The sequence below is a fragment of the Drosophila arizonae genome, chromosome 3 (genome assembly GCF_054131065.1).
Source record: "Drosophila arizonae isolate 15081-1271.41 chromosome 3, UAZ_ARI_1.0, whole genome shotgun sequence".
NCBI classification, from domain to species: Eukaryota; Metazoa; Arthropoda; class Insecta; order Diptera; family Drosophilidae; genus Drosophila; species Drosophila arizonae.
This window is the reverse complement of record NC_142923.1, coordinates 10148879-10168920: the sequence shown is the minus strand read 5'-3', so window position 1 is coordinate 10168920 and position 20042 is coordinate 10148879. Positions and strand designations below refer to the sequence as shown.

Below are 20042 nucleotides of genomic sequence, written 5' to 3'. Positions count from 1 at the left end.
CTAGCACGGCTTGCCACATGCGGCAGGCCATAAAAATTTGCAACTAATTACAAAATGTAATTAATAGTGAGCTCAGCTCTTAATGCTGCCTGAGCGGCGCCGAGCGGATGGCCAAGCCTGAGGCTGCCTGAGGCCAATTCGAAATGTTCGCAAGCGTTTCGCAATGGCGGCGTGAAATCAATAAATTAATATACGACTGGCAAGAAGAGCTAGCCTTAGATCGAAAATGTGATTCCCTTGATATGATCTTTATAAATATAGAAATTTAAAGTTAACTTTCTGTTTGGCTGGATTTATATGTGTTGAGCTGAAGAAGCTATTGTATTAAAAATGTGAGCATTAGAATACCTTAAGAAAAAGGGTGTGCTCAGAATGTGCTGGACCCGCCAGCAAAGGTCATTGGCAGCTGATGTGGTCATAAATTTAACTAGGGAGGACATCAGTCGCCAACGAACATGGACAGGGACATGGACACGGATACGGACACGGACATGGATATCGATATGGTCATCGATAGGGAAATGAATATGAACGGAAGCAACTTGGTAACTGATCAATGGTTATCAGACGGAACAGGCGAGGGGCACTAAACAAACATCATTTACAAGTCAATAAAATCAATTTGGGGGAGGGGATGCGCTAAGGAACAAACAAATTGCCGACAGACAGGCATGCAGACAGACGGACAGACAGCAAATTAGGATATTACTTAGGATAACACATGCCGCTGACCAATTATAATTCTAACGATAGCCCGCGTCCCGAATATCCACTCACAGCTAGAGCCAACACAGGCCGACCTCTAATTAATCAATTATAAAACAAACGAATTCGATGCGTTGATAGCAGCAGAAATGAGAGAAACGAGGGTCGCGTCGCGCCAAAGGGATAACTGAAGATTGTGTGGCACACACATACACAGATGATCTGAACAGCTGCTTGCGAAGTGGTGCGCTTAGTATCGGGCTGTCCGATACGAATTTGGAACCTGTGCATCTGCGGCTGCCAATTACAATTCCTGAGAGAATTCTGAGCGGCAAAGTTATAATATATATATATATAATGCTCAGAACTATAACATAATATAATTCTGAGCAAGTTATATATTTTTATTTCTATATAATGTTCACATTAAAATGGAACTCTCAAATATTGATATTAGATCTGCCAATTTGATTTATATACATAAAATAAATAAAACTTGTTCATAATAAAAGTAATATATGATAGCTGATCTCATCCTATCAAAAGATGACATATTTGGAAATCATTTCCCAATGAAGGTCAGCTGCTGTACTAATATTCCAATGATATGCGTTTTCAACTGGTCAGTGGATAAATTATATTTAATTTACTAAACGCTTTAAAATATGAAAGAGATAAACTTTAATAATTTTAATTGACGCACATTAAGCTGAAATTGACTAAAAAACATTAATTTGCAAAAAACAAAAAGGCGAAAAATGAAAGTCAACAACGAAAACTTAAAACTGAAAAATTAAAACTGAAAAACAAAAACGAAAACTGTGGCGAAGCAATTAAGTAAAACTTTGGCCCGTTACCCTGGCTATACGGCTTCCCCTACCAGCCCAGGCTTTTTCAGCCGGTACACGCACTAATTACCAAAAGTATTTTTCATTTTACATTACGATTACGAATAGCCATGGCTTGTAGTAGTTGTTGTTGCTGTTGGTTTCCATGTTTTCCACAATTAGATTTACGAACAAATGAAATTACCGTGCTTTCGTTTTAATTGTTGGCTGCTTATTGGGTAGCCCGGGCAGTCGGAATAGTTTGAATTGTTTGGGTAATCGACCCGTACCCGCACCCTCTTTTCGGGTGCTTATCGTTAGCTGGCAATCGGGCGATTATGGCTTGCATAAACCAGTTAATAACGCGCTTCCGCTTAAGTCAAATTTGGTGGCCACGAAAATTGAGTGAAAATGCAGTTGTCGCTTGGAAAAACTAAAAAAAAAAAAAAACCAAAAAACAAAAAAGAAACGGAATGTTGTAATGAAAGCAAGACAAATCGTCGTATCAAATTACCAAACATTGTGGGCGTGCACAGCTCGCAAACAACTCAAACTAGGGGAATGCACAGAGCTCGGCGTGGCCTAACTCTAGTCTGAATTAGTGGGTACTCCTTACCCTCTCCTTGTCATCATTAGCTTGCGGGGTGATTATGTCACACGCCTGCCCCATTTTGTCGCAAACGCAGCCATTTGTAATTGAATTAATGTTGGTCGGGTTTCGGGTTTTGGCTTTTTGCTATTCGGCTGTATTTGGCCGAGGCTATTTATGGTCCAAATGACAGGCGATGTCGCCTTATCGCTGGCATTTGATCGCGCGACTCCAGTAACCCTAACTAATCGCACGTAATTAAATATAATTTGGTATCGTTTACAGTTGCGTTTCGTTTCGTATTTTTCTTTTCTATATATATATATATATATATATATATATTTTTTTTTTACCTCTGTGAACCAACGCAATGATAGCCAAGCTGGTGAGCACGGGTGTTAGAAAACGCAAGATGGGGGCTATAGTGGGTGGTTACCTATGTAGGTTAGACTGAGATTATGTCGAACGCCTCGCTCGCTCGCATAATTAACCCACCCTCGGGCAATCACAGAGCCAAAGAAAGCAGAAATTTCCAGCGTGAAAGTCTTTAATACGCAATTGAGATAAGGCATGTCTAAATTAAGATAGCTCTAAGTAAATTGTATAAGTAATAATCAGCATAGGGACTAGGCTCTATTATATTAGGCAGAGAGTGGGAGACAAGTAAAATAACTTATTTGGAGTAAATATAGCTTAAACTATAAGGAATGAATGAAATATATTTTAACTTCATAGTGAAAAGTCATAGATGAACCTGGACTGTCATTGGTCAAGCATCTTAGCAGACATTAGGCTCTATTACTGTCTCAATTCGTAAGATAAATCCATCTGAGTTTCTTTTTATACTTTTTACTGCATAATTCTTAGAAGTGGTTCTTCCCTATTCTTAATATATTCTAAATAAATTGAACCTATAATAACTGTTGTCTAATCTTTTTATTTTTTGCTAAAAATGTATAGGACTTTTATAAATCAAGTTAATATAGAAGTAAGACTTTAAAAAAGCTTTTATCAAATTTAATGAATGTCTTAATACCGACATGGAATGGCATATTGAATCTATGATCTATTTGGCATCATTTCATCTGGCAGTTGAATTTATAGCACTGTAATGAAGAGGACGACTCGAAAAAGCGATAACACACACACACTGACATATATATAACATAGTGTGTGGAGTGGATGGATGCACAGAGCTGCAATTTGTTTGGCTCGGAGGACCGTCTCTCAACATTCAACGGGCACTTCATGTGCCTGGCGAGAGACGCTGAGGAAAGCTGGGGAAAAGGCAAGGAAAACGCGCAGCAGAAATAAAATTATTTAATTGCGCAATTAAGTGCACATTTGTAACGTTTTGCGCGACATCTGTCCCAGGCCGAAGACGAAACGGGAGAGACCGATGGCCTCAGACCCAGAGACAGAGGCAGAGACAGAGACCGAGACCGAGACCGGAAATTCAATTGTTGAGATAATAATTACATTAGGACGTGCGCGCATGCGCAACTCTGACGCGGACTGAGCATATGGACTGACCAGAGACCAGTGACCAGAGTCCAGGGACCAGGGTATGCAGCGTCTGGGCAGCTACTCCAAAATGAGCGCACACCTTGCGCGACGAGCTGATTGACACGGCCACATGGGGACGTGAAAGCCGTACCGCTAGCCGAGCGACTCTCAGATAGCGTCCCCAGACGACCTGCTGTACATTGAACCCGAACTTAAGTTCGGACCCGGCCGGAATGGTCGACTAGTCGGCTGGCCTTTTGTTTGCATTTCGCCTGTAAATGAAGCGTGAAATTGGCTCAAAGTGCAGCGACTGCTGCGTCGCATTGTTTACTTCTTGTTATGGGCCCCCGACAATGGTATTATACCTATAATGTCCATATAATGGCAACACCAAACTATTTGTATGCAATTGCCATTAACACTTTATTTATTGCCGGGCCATACGACTGCAGCTAGAGCAGGGACAGTCGGGGTGCAGGCGGATGAGGAGGGACTCTGCAGTTAAATGGAGCTGACTGTGCCTGAAGCTGGGACGAGGTTTAATGAAGTAGTTAGCTTGGCATGGAATGCTTACAAATGGTTAGCAAAAAAATAATCATACGAGAGGAAGGCCTATTTATAACTCTAGTAAATTGAATTCAATTTATACGTAGAAGGCTTTCTTATGAAGCACTTACATATAACATAAACGTTAAACAAAGTTAAAGACAGTTCACTGACTTTGAGTGGAAAGTATAGCTAACAGGGATAAAGACAAACCAATTTTGGCTTGAGGAAAAAATTTTAAAAGTAAAGAGTTGATCTGAAAATAATAAATTTTTCATTAGAGTAATCTAAGATAAGACCTATAATTAGAGTAACAATTCTAAACTAATAATTGAATATAAAATCATTTAAGATCAAAGATAATAAGCAAATGTTAAATATCGCACGAATTATGCATCTTCTTTACATTGTTAACTGGAATAACTCAATTACCATTTATAATATATACATGCTTGTTTTTATGGGAAGGGAGAATGATGGGAGGGTGCTAAGAGAAAAATTACCTATATGAAGCTGAATAAGTGTATATGTATATACTATTCTTTTAGCACCCTCCCATCGTGCTCCCTTCCGTTTCGTCTCACTCTAACTCTAACGCCTAACCATATCAAGCAATTAAGGCTCTTGACAGTCGTCTCGCAGTTGGATTCAATAAACCAACAAAGTCATTTACGAGGCCCTTAACACTATCCAACACAACAACAACAGCAATTCTCAGCATATGCGTGATAGCTAAATTATTTAATTTATGAGCCGCAACAACAAAGCCAAGCGAAAAGAAAGAAAAAAGCAGCAAAGCCAGGCGAATGCATCGATGGAAAACGTATGCGAAAGCAAACAAAAGTCAGGGAAATAAATTTCCATTTTGCTAATCAAATTTATTGCACTTTGTGCGAGACTTATTCAATTACGTGCCACTCCACACACACATACACAAAGAATGGGAGAGAGAGAGAGAGAGAGAGAGAGAGAGAGAGGAATAGAGAGCAAGAGAGGTAGGGTTGAAGAGCGAGCTTTACATCATTACAAAGCCGGCAGCGGCCGGTTAGCCGCCATTATTTGAGCGACAGAGAGCCGGCTGCTCTCATAGGTCAATGCTCATTGGCAGCTACAGCAGCATGCGCTCTCTCGCTCGCCCGCACTCTGCACTAGTGCAGTGCGAGTGAGAGAGAGTGTGCGAAGTAGCGAGTGAGCGAGGCGGAGCGCTGTTGCGCTGCTCACCTGCCAGCCCGACACCTGCCTCAGCAATCGATCGTTCATTGCGATCTCGCCTGCGACGATCGTGCATCGCGCTCTCTCGCTTCAGCACATGTGCCAGCAGCTGGCAGCGACTGCTCCATAAGCACGACAACCGGTTGTTGGCGTCTGCGGCCCACCTGAATTATTTTTCGGTACCGGCCTCACTGCCAGCCGCCTGCTCTTTGTGTAGTTCGCTTGCGGCACTGACGGAGCCCGGTCATCAGAAGCCGTCGTCGCGCTTAACCCGAGTGTGTTTCAGCCGCAGTTCTTCTACGTGTGTGCCTGCATGCTTGTGTGTGTATGTGTGCGTATGTGTGAGTGTACGGAAAAGTGCCTTAACAATAGCCGAAATTTAAGATCTTGTTACGTGATTAAATGCAATATAAAATCTAGTTGGAGTGCTGCTTAGCCGTGGACTTGACAACAATTGGAGCAGGGCTTCTGTGCAAAGACCGTCGGCAACTTCTCTTGGATAGTGTGCTTTGAATTATTAAATACCTTAACACAAAATAAATAAATAAATAAACCATCAAGATTGCAAAAGGCGTCCAAAGATCACAGCAGAGAAATCAAATATTTAAAATTTAAATATATAAAAATTTATAATAGAAGGTGAGTTAGCTACTCTAAATGTTAAATAACTCTAAATAATAAATAGTTTAAAGATTTCAAAACTGATTAATTTTAATTTTAAGAAATAAATTGGATGTTAATACATTTAACTTTTCTCAAATTGAGATAATTTTCACCGATTTGTTGTTCTTTAGGCATTATCTTTTGGATCTTTCTGCGGGTCTGAGGATTCTGTCAATTTTCCACCTAATTTCGCAATTTTTAATACTCGACTAACGAAATTCCATACTGACTTCATATTATATATTTTTTATAGAGGAGCACAGCATCAATAGAATAGATATAAACAAAAATAATACAAGAATTTTTCCACAACTTTACCCAATTTATGAAGGAAAATGAATAAAATATCATTGAATATAAACTCTGATATTGCTCTGGAAATTAATGAATTCCTCCATTCACAAGCCAACTGAGATTTTCAATTATATTATTCAAATATTAGGAAAGTTTCTAAATATTTCGTAATAGGTCCTAAAATAAAATACTCCCATCAGTTGCTCGTATTATAGGTATCTGATCTTCTAATCAGAGACACTTGAAACGCACCCTTTCCCTCCTCTCTATCCTCCGCTCTATCTACCTCTATTTGTTCGCTCTATATAATATTCAATGATGCAATCAGCTCAGCTCAGTGTTTGTCTTAAAGATGACCTAATTGTCGTCACGACCCGATACCATCACATATTGCCCAAGTCGAGTAATCGGCTATCAACAATCGCCAAGCAGCTCGTACGCTGGCTCATTCCAAAATTTAACTAAGAAAACGTAAATTAAATATCATTAAATTTGATTAATTCACTTGGACATATCATATCGCCTTGTACGAGCACGGAGCTTAACTGGCCGAAGCAATCGACAGAATATTATTATTATTCATTATTTTTCATTAGCTGCATAGTCTAGGTGTATTTATGGGCTATGCCACATGCTGATAGGTCGATGGGCTTATCGCTGATTGGCTTTAATTAAACACCATTAAAAGAGTACAAAATATTGTCAGCGTCTGAGCCGATGGTAAATAAATCACGTTTTGTCATTGTGATGTTTTCAAAGTGTTCGCTAATCAAAGCAATGAAATTTCCACTCGTACATATGTGTACACCTACCAAATAAATGAAATTAACTGCCCACGCTTATCTCGCCGAGATAATCATGTCAAAAAGCTCGTTGAAATATCGGTATGGACTCGAGATATGCTTGGGTCAGTCGGGTAATACTAGTACAATACTAGCGTTCAGATAAGTCCCAGTCAGTCATATCAACGTCACGTCAATTCGTATTTCCCTTCCGTTTCGCACCGTTCCGTTTCTTTCCGTATTGAAGAGTTTCGGTTTCCTGGCGATAATCGATCAACTTCTTAGCTCTGATTTAATTAATAATAATGCGCATGTGACTTGTCATAACCAATTTTCAATTTCGTTTAGCTGTGACGCAAATCGAACTGGCTGCCCTATCTCTGAGCAAGCATCAGCAGGAGATAACGAGTGCCTCCACAGATCTTCACATCTAATTAGATAGATTGTTTTGTTTCTTTCGATTTTGGGTAAATTAAAATATGTTTCGATGCCAAAATGGTATTCGACATATTTGCAGCTCAATTCAATTAGGCCAACACACAATTAAAACTTGTCCACAGATAGCGTCTCAGTCTCGCTCTCTGCAGTTCGTATCTAATAGATACAGTGGCTGCTATCTATCAAACTTCGTACTGGGTATGATCACATTTCCCAATTCCAGTTGTCGAAAGCGCTACCAAAGAGGCGTTGACTAGACAAGTATGCAACACAACGCGGCATGGTTTACGCCCACGCTCGGCTTTTGGGCGGCGATAACAGTTGGCGCCAAGGCTCGAACCCAGCTCATTGAGAGCTATGCGTATATGCTTCATTAATTCAAGCCAAATCCAAATCCAGAGTCCGGTCCCAAATGGAACATGCAAACATGCATGAAATATCAACCTCAGACGCGTTCCCAAATTGCTCTCCGTCGCTTATCAAAACGTACAAGACAATGACAAAGGGCGGAAACACGGATGCACCAAGTCGCCCTGGCTCAAGTCCAAGTCTCAGTCTCAGTCGCTGACGCTGTCTCAGCATCACTAAGCTTGGCCAGCAACAACAACAAAACAGAAAGTCAGCGCCAGGCGTCGAACAACAGTTGTTCGACTACACAGCTTCATGCCGCCTGCCCCCTGCCTCTCACTCACTCGCTCGCTGCTCGCTTCGTCCAGCTCCTTGGTCAACGTTTTTAACATGCATTTTATGAGTAATTGGTCTCGCATCATCCACATCAACAGCTCGGTACGTCTGGACCTGAGTCACGGCTCGGAACCTGCGTCGACGACTACCTTTGGCTACCGTCAACAACTCAGCCATTAGGGTGGCCAAGGCGCAAAGAAAGACAAGAAAGGGAAAACCTGCACATGCTTCAACGAGAAACAAATACTCTTAACTGAATTTTGATATATTTTACTACCATAAATTTAACTTAAAGGCTCCCATGGCTACCAGAAAGAAATTTTACTAAATATTTCTGTATATAATGAAAATATCCGAAATTAAATTAGATTTCATATTTAAGGAAACTTAAAGTGACCATAGGGAAAACTGATTAGTAGAGTACAAAGCATATCAACTAAAGTGAAAAGATTGAGCAGTGACGATTTGTAATTGTTGTTGTAGTAATTGCTTGAATGTCGTAGACTTTAAAACAAACAAAAAATCTAAACTTTTTTGTCCAACATATTTTTTGGTTCTTGTAAGAGTATACATGAGTCGGTCAGAATTTTGTTGATAAGCAGTAAATTGAATTAAGATTGCCCCATCAACAAATGAGGTTGCTGAGGCTTCGACACAGGATATGAATAAACTAATTATAATTGTGAATATATATATGTGTATGTGTGTGTGTGTATGTGTGTGTGTGTGTGCATTAGAGGTCCATAAGGTACCGATGGCATTGTGACTCTCTGCCGGCGTCTGGGGCACAAGAAGAATGCTGCCTTATCGCACCTGGCGCGTCCAAAGCCGGCGCCAACACAAGCAGCAACAGCCGCAGCCGCAGCCGCAGCAGCAGCTCAGGTGCAGCCTGTGCCCTGGCTACACAGTCCCTCTTCGCCTCTGGCCTCTGCGCTGGCTATCGTTTTTATGTTTTTTGGGTGACTCACGAAATTGTCGCTTGTCTGCGCTTATGTGAAATTAATAATTGACTTTATCAAGTATGTAAAATGAAAGACAAAGCAGGTGGGTTGCCTCTCTCTTTGTGCATCTCTAATCCATCAACTTCATTTGAGGGCGACTGGACCACACACCTTTATTAATATGATGAGCTTGAGCTTTTCGAGCAGGCGCCACCCAAAAAGCTCGCCATTATCAGTTGGCTGCCCGAGAGGGTATTACAATGCTGATCATCAAAGTGTGACTAAAGTGGTTTAGCCTAATGTAAACCCATAAATAAGCTGCAGCAGATACCAGAGCGAGCCAAGTGGACCGGGCAGACGCATTAACAAAATGCCAGAAATGAGCTTCTGTTTGGGCTGCTCTACCTGTAGTCGATCGACTCGAGCGACTTGTCTCGTCTCGGCTCGCCTTGCCTTGCCTCGCCTCGCCTCGCCTTACCTTGCTCTCCATTTAATGAAATATGCGAGTCCCAGTTGCAGTCCACCGCATCAGGAGCGTGGAACACAAAAGTGCAGCCATAAAAACGACACCAAGCGACATGGCTCAGCACAGCAGGCAGATGGGCAGGGCGCAGGAGGCATTTGAGGGGAAGCGAATGGATGCGAGAACAGAGCAAAACATTGATGCTTATCGAGATGACAGCAGGAGGACCCTATGGAACTGTGCTGCTGTACCGCAACATATAGAGTACGCCAGGTTGTTATTAGGAATTAATTTCTTAATTTCTGCACTTGTCGGAGGGCAGCAGAAATAAAGTGCATATATAAAACAACAAAGCGTGTTGCAGTCGGGTGTATGAGGTTGCCCAATGCTCTGCTCAATATGAAATCAAAGTTGGCGAGTTACTTGGGGGAATACTTCCCTACGTATACCTCAACGAGTACGCAAGATACCCAAGTCGTTGAATAATAAGATACAAAACCAATATGCCTCTTTTCCACTTGCCGCACAGAGCATCATGAACTTGGAAACCCACACGCAGCTCTCTCAATGTTGGCAGCAAAAGTTGCTCTTAAATAATTTCCAGACACTAATGGAGCTTATCTCTAAACGAAACAAGCAACCGCAAACAAGTCTGGCCAGCATGATGACGTTGAAGACGAAGAAGAAGAAGCAGCAGCAGCTGCTGCTGCTGCAGTCTGACTGACTGACGGACTGACTGATAGACAGAGTGACTGACACTCTGAGTGACTGAGTACGAAAGACTGAGACTGCAGACTGGAAAACTCAGTCCTGCGACTGGCGCTTGACTTGATTAGCATGTGAGCCCTAAGCAAGACAGTCGCCACAGTATGTCAAACAGTTAGGCACGACAAGCCAAGGCCCCCGGCCCGCCTGAAACGCTCAACAAGGCTATGGCCAATTGACCATAGTGGGAAATCGCACTATCTGCAGCTGCGCAGCGCTAACTTGATTAGTTCTGGCCAAGCTCGTAAATAAAGCCATGAGCACCAAATACCACAAAACATGGCCAAGAGCTAATACGTGCAGACGCTCGAGTGGGTTGACAGTTTGACTGAAAAGTTTTTTAATTACCGGCGTCAATCAGCCCGAAAGACTTTGATGTTTGTTTGGATCAACTGCCTCCTTCGGCTCCTGCCCAGCCCCACTTGCAATCCCAGCTAAAATCCCAGTTCCAGTTCCAGTTCCATCCTCCAATAATAAAGTCGTAACGCGTTTACAATTATAAGGCGGTACGACAACAAAGCCAAACGGCACACATTCCCCACATAACTCAGCGAACCGACCGAACACTTCAGCGTTTTTTCTTTTTTTTCCTTTTTTTTTTTTTTTTTTTTTGTTGAGCCGAGTATCTACTGTACTGGCACTGCATCTACACACAGTAGTCTGAGATACAGTTCGCATGCAATGAATTAATCAGCACTATTTTATGATCTTGATGTTGTGTGATTAGACAGGTGAGTATGTGGGGGTTGGCATTGCTTCTAACTACCTCCACTACTCTCTCACTCGCTCACACTCTCCCTCCCTTGCTGTGCCTCCCTCTACTTCACTCTCCTTCTTCATCGTGAGCATAATTGCAATTCGTACAACTAATTTAATAATTTGCAGCCGAGTCTTACACAAATTAAGTTTGTCAGCTGTCAATGCGCGGAATTTGTTAACAACATTGAAAACTGACAGTGCGAATCATAATAAAAGTTATTAATGATGAGAAATGAGTTATGAACTGACGGATGTATGTGTGTACAAAAATAACTACACGAATAAAAACTCGAATTGGGAGCCCATAGCGAATATCGACTGCTCTAACAATGCAGCAAAAAACGAGTTAAATCAACTGCAAACTGAATGGCAAGGGAAATCCGATTGAAGCTGAGAGCAGAAATCAAATGTATTTAGTGCTGCGATAATTTATGCAAATGCTAATACCACAGATAAATCAACTTTTTATATAAATGGGTATTGGCATAGGTAACATTTTATTAGTTAAAAATGAAATGGAATGAATTTCTCATAAATATCAGTAATTAAATTGTTTTAATTATTTAATTATAATTATACGTTGAGATTAATGACTTGTCGTTCGATAATTATCGATTTTATTGGCATCTTAGCATTTACCAATAGTAAAATTTATAAGTAATAAAAAATACTTCTTTTAAGCCTAAAATCATTACAAGCGAATCGAATAGTTTTCTAGATTTTATGTGAATTTTTCTGGACAACTTCGATAGCTTGCTTACCTATCGATAATTGAGAATAATCGAACTGAAATACAATTACAATTAAATTTAGAATTTATGTGCTTTTTTCTTCATAACTTCGATTATTTACTTGCCTATTGTTAGATGATAGAATGATCGACCTCTATAATTCTATTCTACTGTCTTGACAAATTACCTAAAAAAGTGGGAATGCCCTTACTTGCAAGTTGCCACAAGGAATGACATGGCAACACAGTGGACAATGATAATTGTGTTGTGCCCATTAATGATGTATTAGCTGTTGTTGTTGTTGTTGATGATGATGATGTTTGTTGTCTGCAGCAGCGGTTGCAACTTCATTCGTCGCAAGAATGCAACTAAATCAATCAGAAGCACACTAATTTGCCATTTAACAAGGTATTTGGACAATTTTGATATATGTATTCAGCCAGGGCCGAGGCGAAATGTCAACGGTAGCAGCGAAGACAACGCCAACATAAGGACGGGGCCATCAATCAAGCAGCCATTGAAGCACCCGGCATGGACAACAGAGTGAAGAGAGAGAAAAAAGAAAAAAAAAAAAAAAAACAACAACATTGAAAACAGAAAAACAAAAAATGAAAAGTCCGAAGTAGTGAAGTCTTAAAACTTGGAGACAGTGCGGCATGACATTTTCCAATTTGGAGCTAACCATTTATTTAATTGTCATTAGGGCACATTGTATATTAATTAGCAAAACATGAAATTAACAAAAATGTTGAAAATTAACAAAATGCCGTATGAGGAAATTCAACCCAACCCTGCCACCTGATATGCAGGTATTGATCTGATCCACTGGTCAACTGGTCAACTGACCAGCGGGTAGCCAAACCAACTCCGGTTGCGGTTGCTCTGCCAGCCGCTGATGATGATGAAAATGAAGTTGCCGCCCAATTTAATTAAAATTCCAAACGATCTGCACATGAAATGGCCAGCAAAATAAACGCAGCTCGCGAAAACGTGTTGATGATAGATCAGCTGAGTTCGATGTGCCCAAGTGTTTGTCTGGCTGACTAAAGTCTGACGGCTGATGCCATCGATTTGCATTGACTGAGCAGCTGCTACAGCTGTTGCTGCTGCTGCTGTTGCTGTTGCTCAGACCACGATCATAAGGCACGCGGCTAGACCACAATACAGCGCAGCCACTAACAACACTATATAACAGGGTAATGGAAGCTTTTTGAATATGTATGGATATACAATACAAATATATATAAATGCTAAATTAAATCAAGCTATGAATAGAAAGAGAGGGAGAAAGAGAAAGAAGGAGAGAGATTGAACGATAGAGAGAGAGAGAGAGAGAGAGAGAGAGAGAGAGAGAGAAGGTGGTCTGAAAATTTACTTGCTAATATCAAGCGTAAATTGACTTTTCATTTAATTTAGTATTGCAATATATATTGAGAGAAAGAAAAAGACAGAGAGGAGGGATTGATACAGAAAAAGATAGAGGCAGATATAGAGAAAAAGAATCAGAGAGCATTTGCAATGTACACTCACAATAGAGAAAAGTGTGTCTTAGGCAGCGAGATTGAGATAGAGATAGAGAGAGAGAGAGAGAGAGAGTCAGGGGTACAGAGATGATCTGTAAGTGGAAGAGATCGGAACGAGAGTATATGAGGGAAAGAGAGAAGGCCTTGAAATCCAGTGACCGACAGGCAGAGAAAGCGAGAGAGAAAGAAAGAGACAACTAGCTGCAAGCGTAACTTTACTGTGTTGCCATGCTATTTTCAACTAAATACCGTTGTCTCAATGATTTTAAGAGAATTTATAGTTTGATTTGCACTTTAGTTCGATACTATAACTACGCCACCTATCAAGTGCTCAATTTGTCTGCTGTCTAGTGTAATTATTGAAAGCAAAGCGAAACCGCAACTAACCTTTGCGTCTACTTGGAGCCTTCATGGCTATTGAAAATTATAGAAATTGGCGTAATAAAGTGTACGATAATTACATGTTTAGTTATGATTGAATTACGAGCTTCTAATGTGAGACTAATTTGCTGTACATTTTTTTACTCTCTCGACCCTCCGCCTATGTGCCATGCGCAGCTGCCCGCTGGTAACTTGGCCGACTTGCTGGCTTTTGGATTATGGGCATATCGGAGGAGGTCAAGCTGGAGGAACTACCGCAAGAAGCCAAGCTAGCACACCCACATCCGGATGCCGTGGCCGAACGTGGTGTGGCATCAGCCGCGGTCTCAGCTTCTGGTGCGGTGCCTAGCGGCGCCAGCGGCGGCACCAACAGCCCCATCTCGGACCCCAACAGCGACTGCGAGGCGGACGAATATGCGCCCAAGCGCAAGCAGCGCAGGTATAGAACCACATTCACCAGCTTTCAGCTGGAGGAGCTGGAGAAGGCCTTCTCGCGCACCCATTACCCCGACGTATTTACGAGGTGAGTGTGAAGCATAATGACCAAAGATAAAAGAAAATAAACGAAATTTACATAAATCGATTCTCTAGTGAGTTTGCAGCATCGAAAGTTTAATGTGGCTTTTATACGCCTGATGTATATGGTGAATACGCCTATGACATGCATATGATATGACCCCCTTGTGAGTTGAGCCCAAGCTATTTGGAGCTGGGTTTCGAATTACGCTCCACAGATCTTTCAAATCAGTGCCAATTGAGATCCCCTAGGGTACAAGCAAATTCAATTAACATGCAGAAATGTAACAAGATATGTAAAAACTGCTATAATAATTGCCATAAATTAGAGGCCCGCCTCTAACTGACCGGCCAAACAACCAGAACCGTCTACAGCCAAACGCTAATGGGAATTGCACAAAATAAAAAATAAATAAATAAAACTACAAAAATAAAAAAAAAGGAAATTGTAATAACAACAATTACAGCAACTTTTTGTAGACAGTCGGCGAGTTTACATTTCATTAATGCAACCAGTTTAAATGCTTCACTATTAATTAATCAACTAAATCAGAGTGTTTACACTTACCCAGATTGATTGGTATGAGAATCACATAGAGCGGCAACAGTTGTCTAATTAACTGTAATAGAAATGAGACTAGAGGCGTTAGTAAAGCTTAGGCTTTGGCTAGTTAACATATAATGAGAATTGAAGAGAGAGGTTAAGTTAATCTTTTGTTTAGCTTCTGTTAGGCAATTGTTTGATAAATCTGCTTAAAGTCAGTCCCTTAGAATCTGAATCAAAGTGGATTAATTTCTATTGCAATATAATAAGACAAGACAAATTCCGGTGTTCCCAATTGCAGATAATTTCTCTTAATAACCCCATTACTTGAGCATTAAAATTAATTGAATAACATGATACTTGATTGTTTTTGTGTATGAAAGCCGTAAACCTTCTCATGCTTAATCGTTTGTAAATCATGTTTTTTTTTCTCCACTCCTTACAGGGAAGAGCTGGCGATGAAAATTGGATTAACCGAGGCGCGGATTCAGGTAAAAGCCCAGCACCCTAATCGCCTAAACAATTGTGCGGTTTAGTTCAATTCGCGTGCTTCAAACGGAGTTAACAATGTTGAAAATTGAAAAATAATGGAGCATGTCGACCCTAATGAAAACACTTCTAGACCGAAAACGCCCAGCGCCCAAGCACCATAGATTAGGGCATGGGATTGGGGAAATTCACTTGCTAACCAATTTTAGTGCCAGTCATTATGGGAGCTGATCCGGTTTTGGGGCATGGCTTTGATCTGGTTTTTAATTACCGCTCATGCTAAACAACATTATTTGCTTACGAACATTTTCTAGCGGTAATTGCCAGAGCAGGTCCCAAAGGGACTCACACACGCTCAAAAGTCCAGCATCCACTTCAGACTTCAGCTTCGACTTCAGCTCCAACTTGGACTGTGACGGTGACTGGTACTGGCTGCAATCAGCCACCGTTCTCGACACGAATTCAGATTGTTATGTTAAAAACTAATTAAATGGGCGTTTTCAATAGTCACGCCCATTAATTGACTGCCACAGAAGCTGGCAGGACACAGTAGCCTGCATGAAACACATAACTCAACTCAGTCTCAACTCTTCCCTCCTCCGGTGGTTGTTGTTGTTGTTGTTGCAGGTCTGGTTCCAGAATCGGCGCGCCAAGTGGCGCAAGCAGGAGAAGGTTGGACCTCAGTCACATCCATACAATCCGTATCTGCCCAGCGGCGCGGCGAGCATGCAAACTGTGGTGGGTGCCGCCCTGCCGCCCAATCCGTTTACCCATTTGGGCTTCCAGCTGCGTAAGCCATTCGATTCGCCCGCCAATTTGGCCGCCTTTCGCTATCCGCACTTGTCGGCGGCTCCAATGATACCATCCGGCTACTTCAATCAGTTCCAGCGGTAAGTTATTTGCACAGCGTAGCCTTTTATTTCTGTTAGCTTAACGTTCGCCCTTTGCAGTGCACCGCCGCACATGCTGCCGCCGGGCATGGCATCGATGTATTCGCCCTCGAGCTCCTTTCAGTCGCTGCTGGCCAATATGACGGCTGTGCCGCATAGCCGTGCGCCGCCCATGCCCACCCTGGCCGCCAAGCCGCCGATGCTGGTGGGCTCGCCTGATATGCATTCGCCCAACAATCATATGATGGCCTCGCCGCCCAACTCGCCCAGCTCGCAGCTGTCGCAGTCGGCGCCAGTGACGCCCTCGCAGCAACCGCCCCCACCGCCGGCGCAGCTGTCGCCACAGCAGCTAGTTGGCATCTCGCTGACGCATCAGGCGCCGCCCGCCGGCTCGCCCACACAAACGGCGCCTGTCGCCCTGACCTTGGCTCACGCGCACTCGCACTCGCATTCACATACGCATTCGCATTCGCACTCACCGCAACGGCAGCTGGCGCAGCCAACACGATCCGCCACGCCGCCCGAGGATCGACGCACCTCGTCCATAGCTGCGCTGCGGCTTAAAGCGCGCGAGCACGAACTCAAGCTGGAGCTGCTGCGGCAGAATGGCCACAGTGGCGATGTGGTTAGCTAGCCAAGCAGCAATATAATTCAATTGGTTAACTGTAGTTCTAAGCCCTTAAGTTATTCGAAAACGGACCTTGCATCTTATGTTTGTAAAAGAATTCACGGATTTTCCATTAATAAAATCAAGCACAGACGTCAAAGTGTTTGTGATATACACAGAAATAAATCCTCTCCCTCCATCTCTTACTATTTTTATCTCTTTCGCTCTGTCTCTCTCTATCTCTTTCTTCCTCTCTATTTTTAGTGTTTCATCAAAATCAGTTAATGCCCAACAAATTGTATTTAAGCCGGGCATCACAAATGGCCTGGCCCTAATGTGCGTAACAACACCTACTTAGGAGCGAGCGCTAACAGAGCCAACAACTGATTCACAACCGGGCAAACAGCTACCAGCCAGGTCAGCTGCCATTAATCAGCGGACTGTACATAAATCAGCGCTGGCCAAAAATAAAGACAGTGAGCGGGAGAGAGAGAGAGAGAGGGAGAGAATACAAAGAGAAACAAAAATACAGGCCGGGCGGGTGCTACAAATATAAATTTATGAATAAATTAGAAACAAATTAAGTATGTTAATGAGAGCCAGCCCAATGAAACGTAGGTATCGAATGAATCGAAAAACGAATGTCGAACGCCGCTTAGCGATTTCTCTTGTTTGTGAATCTTTCTTTGTATACCCTGTAAAAGAGCTGAACAAGCGGTATGCCATTGTCTAGTATATGTTCCAGCTACTAAAAAATCAAAAAGTCATGTTTGCAAAATCGAAAGACTTAGGCAACGAACTTCCTCTGTGCACAGCAAATTTTTTCCTATTTAATTGGAATGGAAATCTAAATGTTGAAAATAATAATGTTAGAATATAGATCGATAGTACATTTTTCGATATCAAAAGACTTAGGCGACGAACATAACACAATTTATCATATTTTATTTTAAATAAACAGCCCTAGGGCTTATATAAATAAATAAATAATTTTGCATAGGGTATCCTGCTAGGCAATTACGACCGCCTAGGCTGTTGCTCACGTTTTCTTCTTGTTTTTGGTCATTGTGTTTTTAATTTTGGTTTGAATTATGCGTGGTAATTAATAAAATGGAATATTTATGATAACATTTATAAAACACGAAGCGGCTTAATTCGATTACCTGATATTTGTGGTTGGCTGTGAAAGATGGCCCTAAAAAACGGGCCACATTGCATGGTAATTGGCATCAAAAGGTGGAACTGTGATAATCATGTTTAACCAGCGGAGCCCTCAAGGGTCTCTCCTCCGATGTGGCAACGCTTCATGCATTTCAATGAGTTCGTCAAATGCAAAGGCTAACCGTTAATTTGCATAATAATCAAGTTCGGGCTGGAGGAGGCGGGACGCAGGTGGCAGGGCGACTGCCAGAGAACGATATACATACAGCCAGAGGCTGAGAAATGTGATACAAAATATCGGGCAACAACCGATATTAATAATCATTAATTAAGGCGACTAATTAACGCTGACATTAAAAGACTGCATTTTAATTACGATCAAATCATATGGCCTCCCATCGACTCGTCCCCCCTCCCCATCGCCGATCTCACCCTACCTCTCTATAGAATCTAGCTGGTGATGAGCTTTTGTAGACAAAAGCGTGTTTGTTGCTAATGTTTTTTTTTTTCTTTTCTGTTTCTATTTGTGCTTAACTTGCTTACTTATTTATTATTATTTATGTTGTTCTTCTTCTTCATCCTCTTCTCCTATGCAACGGGGGGTCTAACCCCGGCTAACATCTCTATTTGTGGCTGCATTTCATTTGCGCAAACATTCGATAAAAAACGCTTTTTTAATTCAATTTAACTTCAACACAACTTAATTGTTTTTCATGAGCAATGAGGACTGCTCTGCAACAACAACGACAACAACCACAACGAGAATAACAAAATACAACAATAACAATTCAAACAGCAGCAACAGCAGCTTTAAGATACACGAGCATTGACGACGGCAACGGCTGCTGCTTTTTTGTTTTCGCTATAAACCAAATGTTGTTGTTGCTGCATACGTAATTGCATGTCTGTGTGTGTGTGTGTGTGAGTGTGTTTCGTGTGTCGGCGCAATTAACTTTGCGTTTAATTTGCAATTATCCAAACGACTCAAACTAATTAGCGCCACTTTGATTAAACTTTGCAAAATTGAACAATTTTTTTTTTACCCCTACAAAACGGAAAAACTGAAGAAACAAATTGAAAAAAAATTTTTTGAAAAAAATTGAGTGCAGAGAAAATTACAAAAGCAAAAAATGTTATAAGAAATGCTTACATGCAGAATTTAATTACATTTGAAGAATTCACAACCAGCTTGAGACCGGCAAATTGAAGAGTTTTTCATTTATTATTTACATTTACATAAATGCTTTATGAATATTCGTGGCTTGGCCCTTATCTAACAGATTGCCTAACATCTATGTTTTAAAGAGCGATACACATCATCATCATCGTCGCCGTCGTCATCATCGGCGATTGTGAGAAACAACATAAAGTTAATTTAATAAATTCAATCACCCCAAACAAAAGACTTAGGCAACGAACTTGGCTAACGAAACATAAGTTAAGCTTAAGCCCAACAAAAACAAATCAAAACCAGATGCGAAGCTCCATTTATTTGCTATTCACGCTATGGCAAAGTTGTCAATTTATCGTTCCCAATAAAATTTCTAGCTAAATTTAGACAGCTTGAGCTGACCCACTTCAAAATCTATATTTGAAAATATTTTCGCTATAAAATTAGTTTTACGCCTCATTCATGCGGTTGAGTTCTTTGAATAAAATTCCTTGCAATTACAGATTTCAATATGACGTGATATTTTATATATATACATAGTTTACTTAAATATAAAACTGGTGCATATAATAAAGGTTTCTTTACGTTTTTCATGGCATTCAATAGACATATGGAAACAAATGCTATTCATCAATTGTAGACACTCGCAAATGAATGACACATGCGTTACATGTACGCCAAATGCTGATGCTGTTGCCGATGCTGTGGCATGCAGCCTGTACCGCTACGTCTGCCCCTTGCGACCTGGCACACTTTCAAGAGCTGCGCTTTGCCTTCATGTAAAATTTAAAATGCCTTTCCTAAAAGTTGTTGTTGTTGTTTCTTCTTTTTTTGCCGATTGAAATTCTGCAGTTG

At 41.3% G+C, this 20042-nt stretch overlaps 1 protein-coding gene across 1 annotated transcript; it reads left to right on the top strand.

The window, feature by feature from the left end:
- The first annotated feature begins 5578 nt into the window (after positions 1–5578).
- On the top strand, positions 5579–17041 carry al (aristaless related homeobox). The gene is made up of 5 exons (XM_018002642.2): positions 5579–6024; positions 13987–14332; positions 15315–15360; positions 15986–16248; positions 16309–17041. The coding sequence occupies exons 2-5, from the start codon at positions 14028–14030 to the stop codon at positions 16880–16882; spliced, it is 1188 nt and encodes a 395-aa protein (XP_017858131.1). The 5' UTR covers positions 5579–6024; positions 13987–14027; the 3' UTR covers positions 16883–17041.
- The last annotated feature ends 3001 nt before the right edge of the window (positions 17042–20042 follow it).

Bases quoted from the DNA above. Each gene is read 5' to 3' on its own strand.
- al (XM_018002642.2), top strand. From the start codon at position 14,028: ATGGGCATATCGGAGGAGGTCAAGCTGGAGGAACTACCGCAAGAAGCC. The intron at 14,333-15,314 runs GTGAGTGTGAAG...CACTCCTTACAG, and splicing joins TACCCCGACGTATTTACGAG to GGAAGAGCTGGCGATGAAAA. The intron at 16,249-16,308 runs GTAAGTTATTTG...CGCCCTTTGCAG, and splicing joins TACTTCAATCAGTTCCAGCG to TGCACCGCCGCACATGCTGC.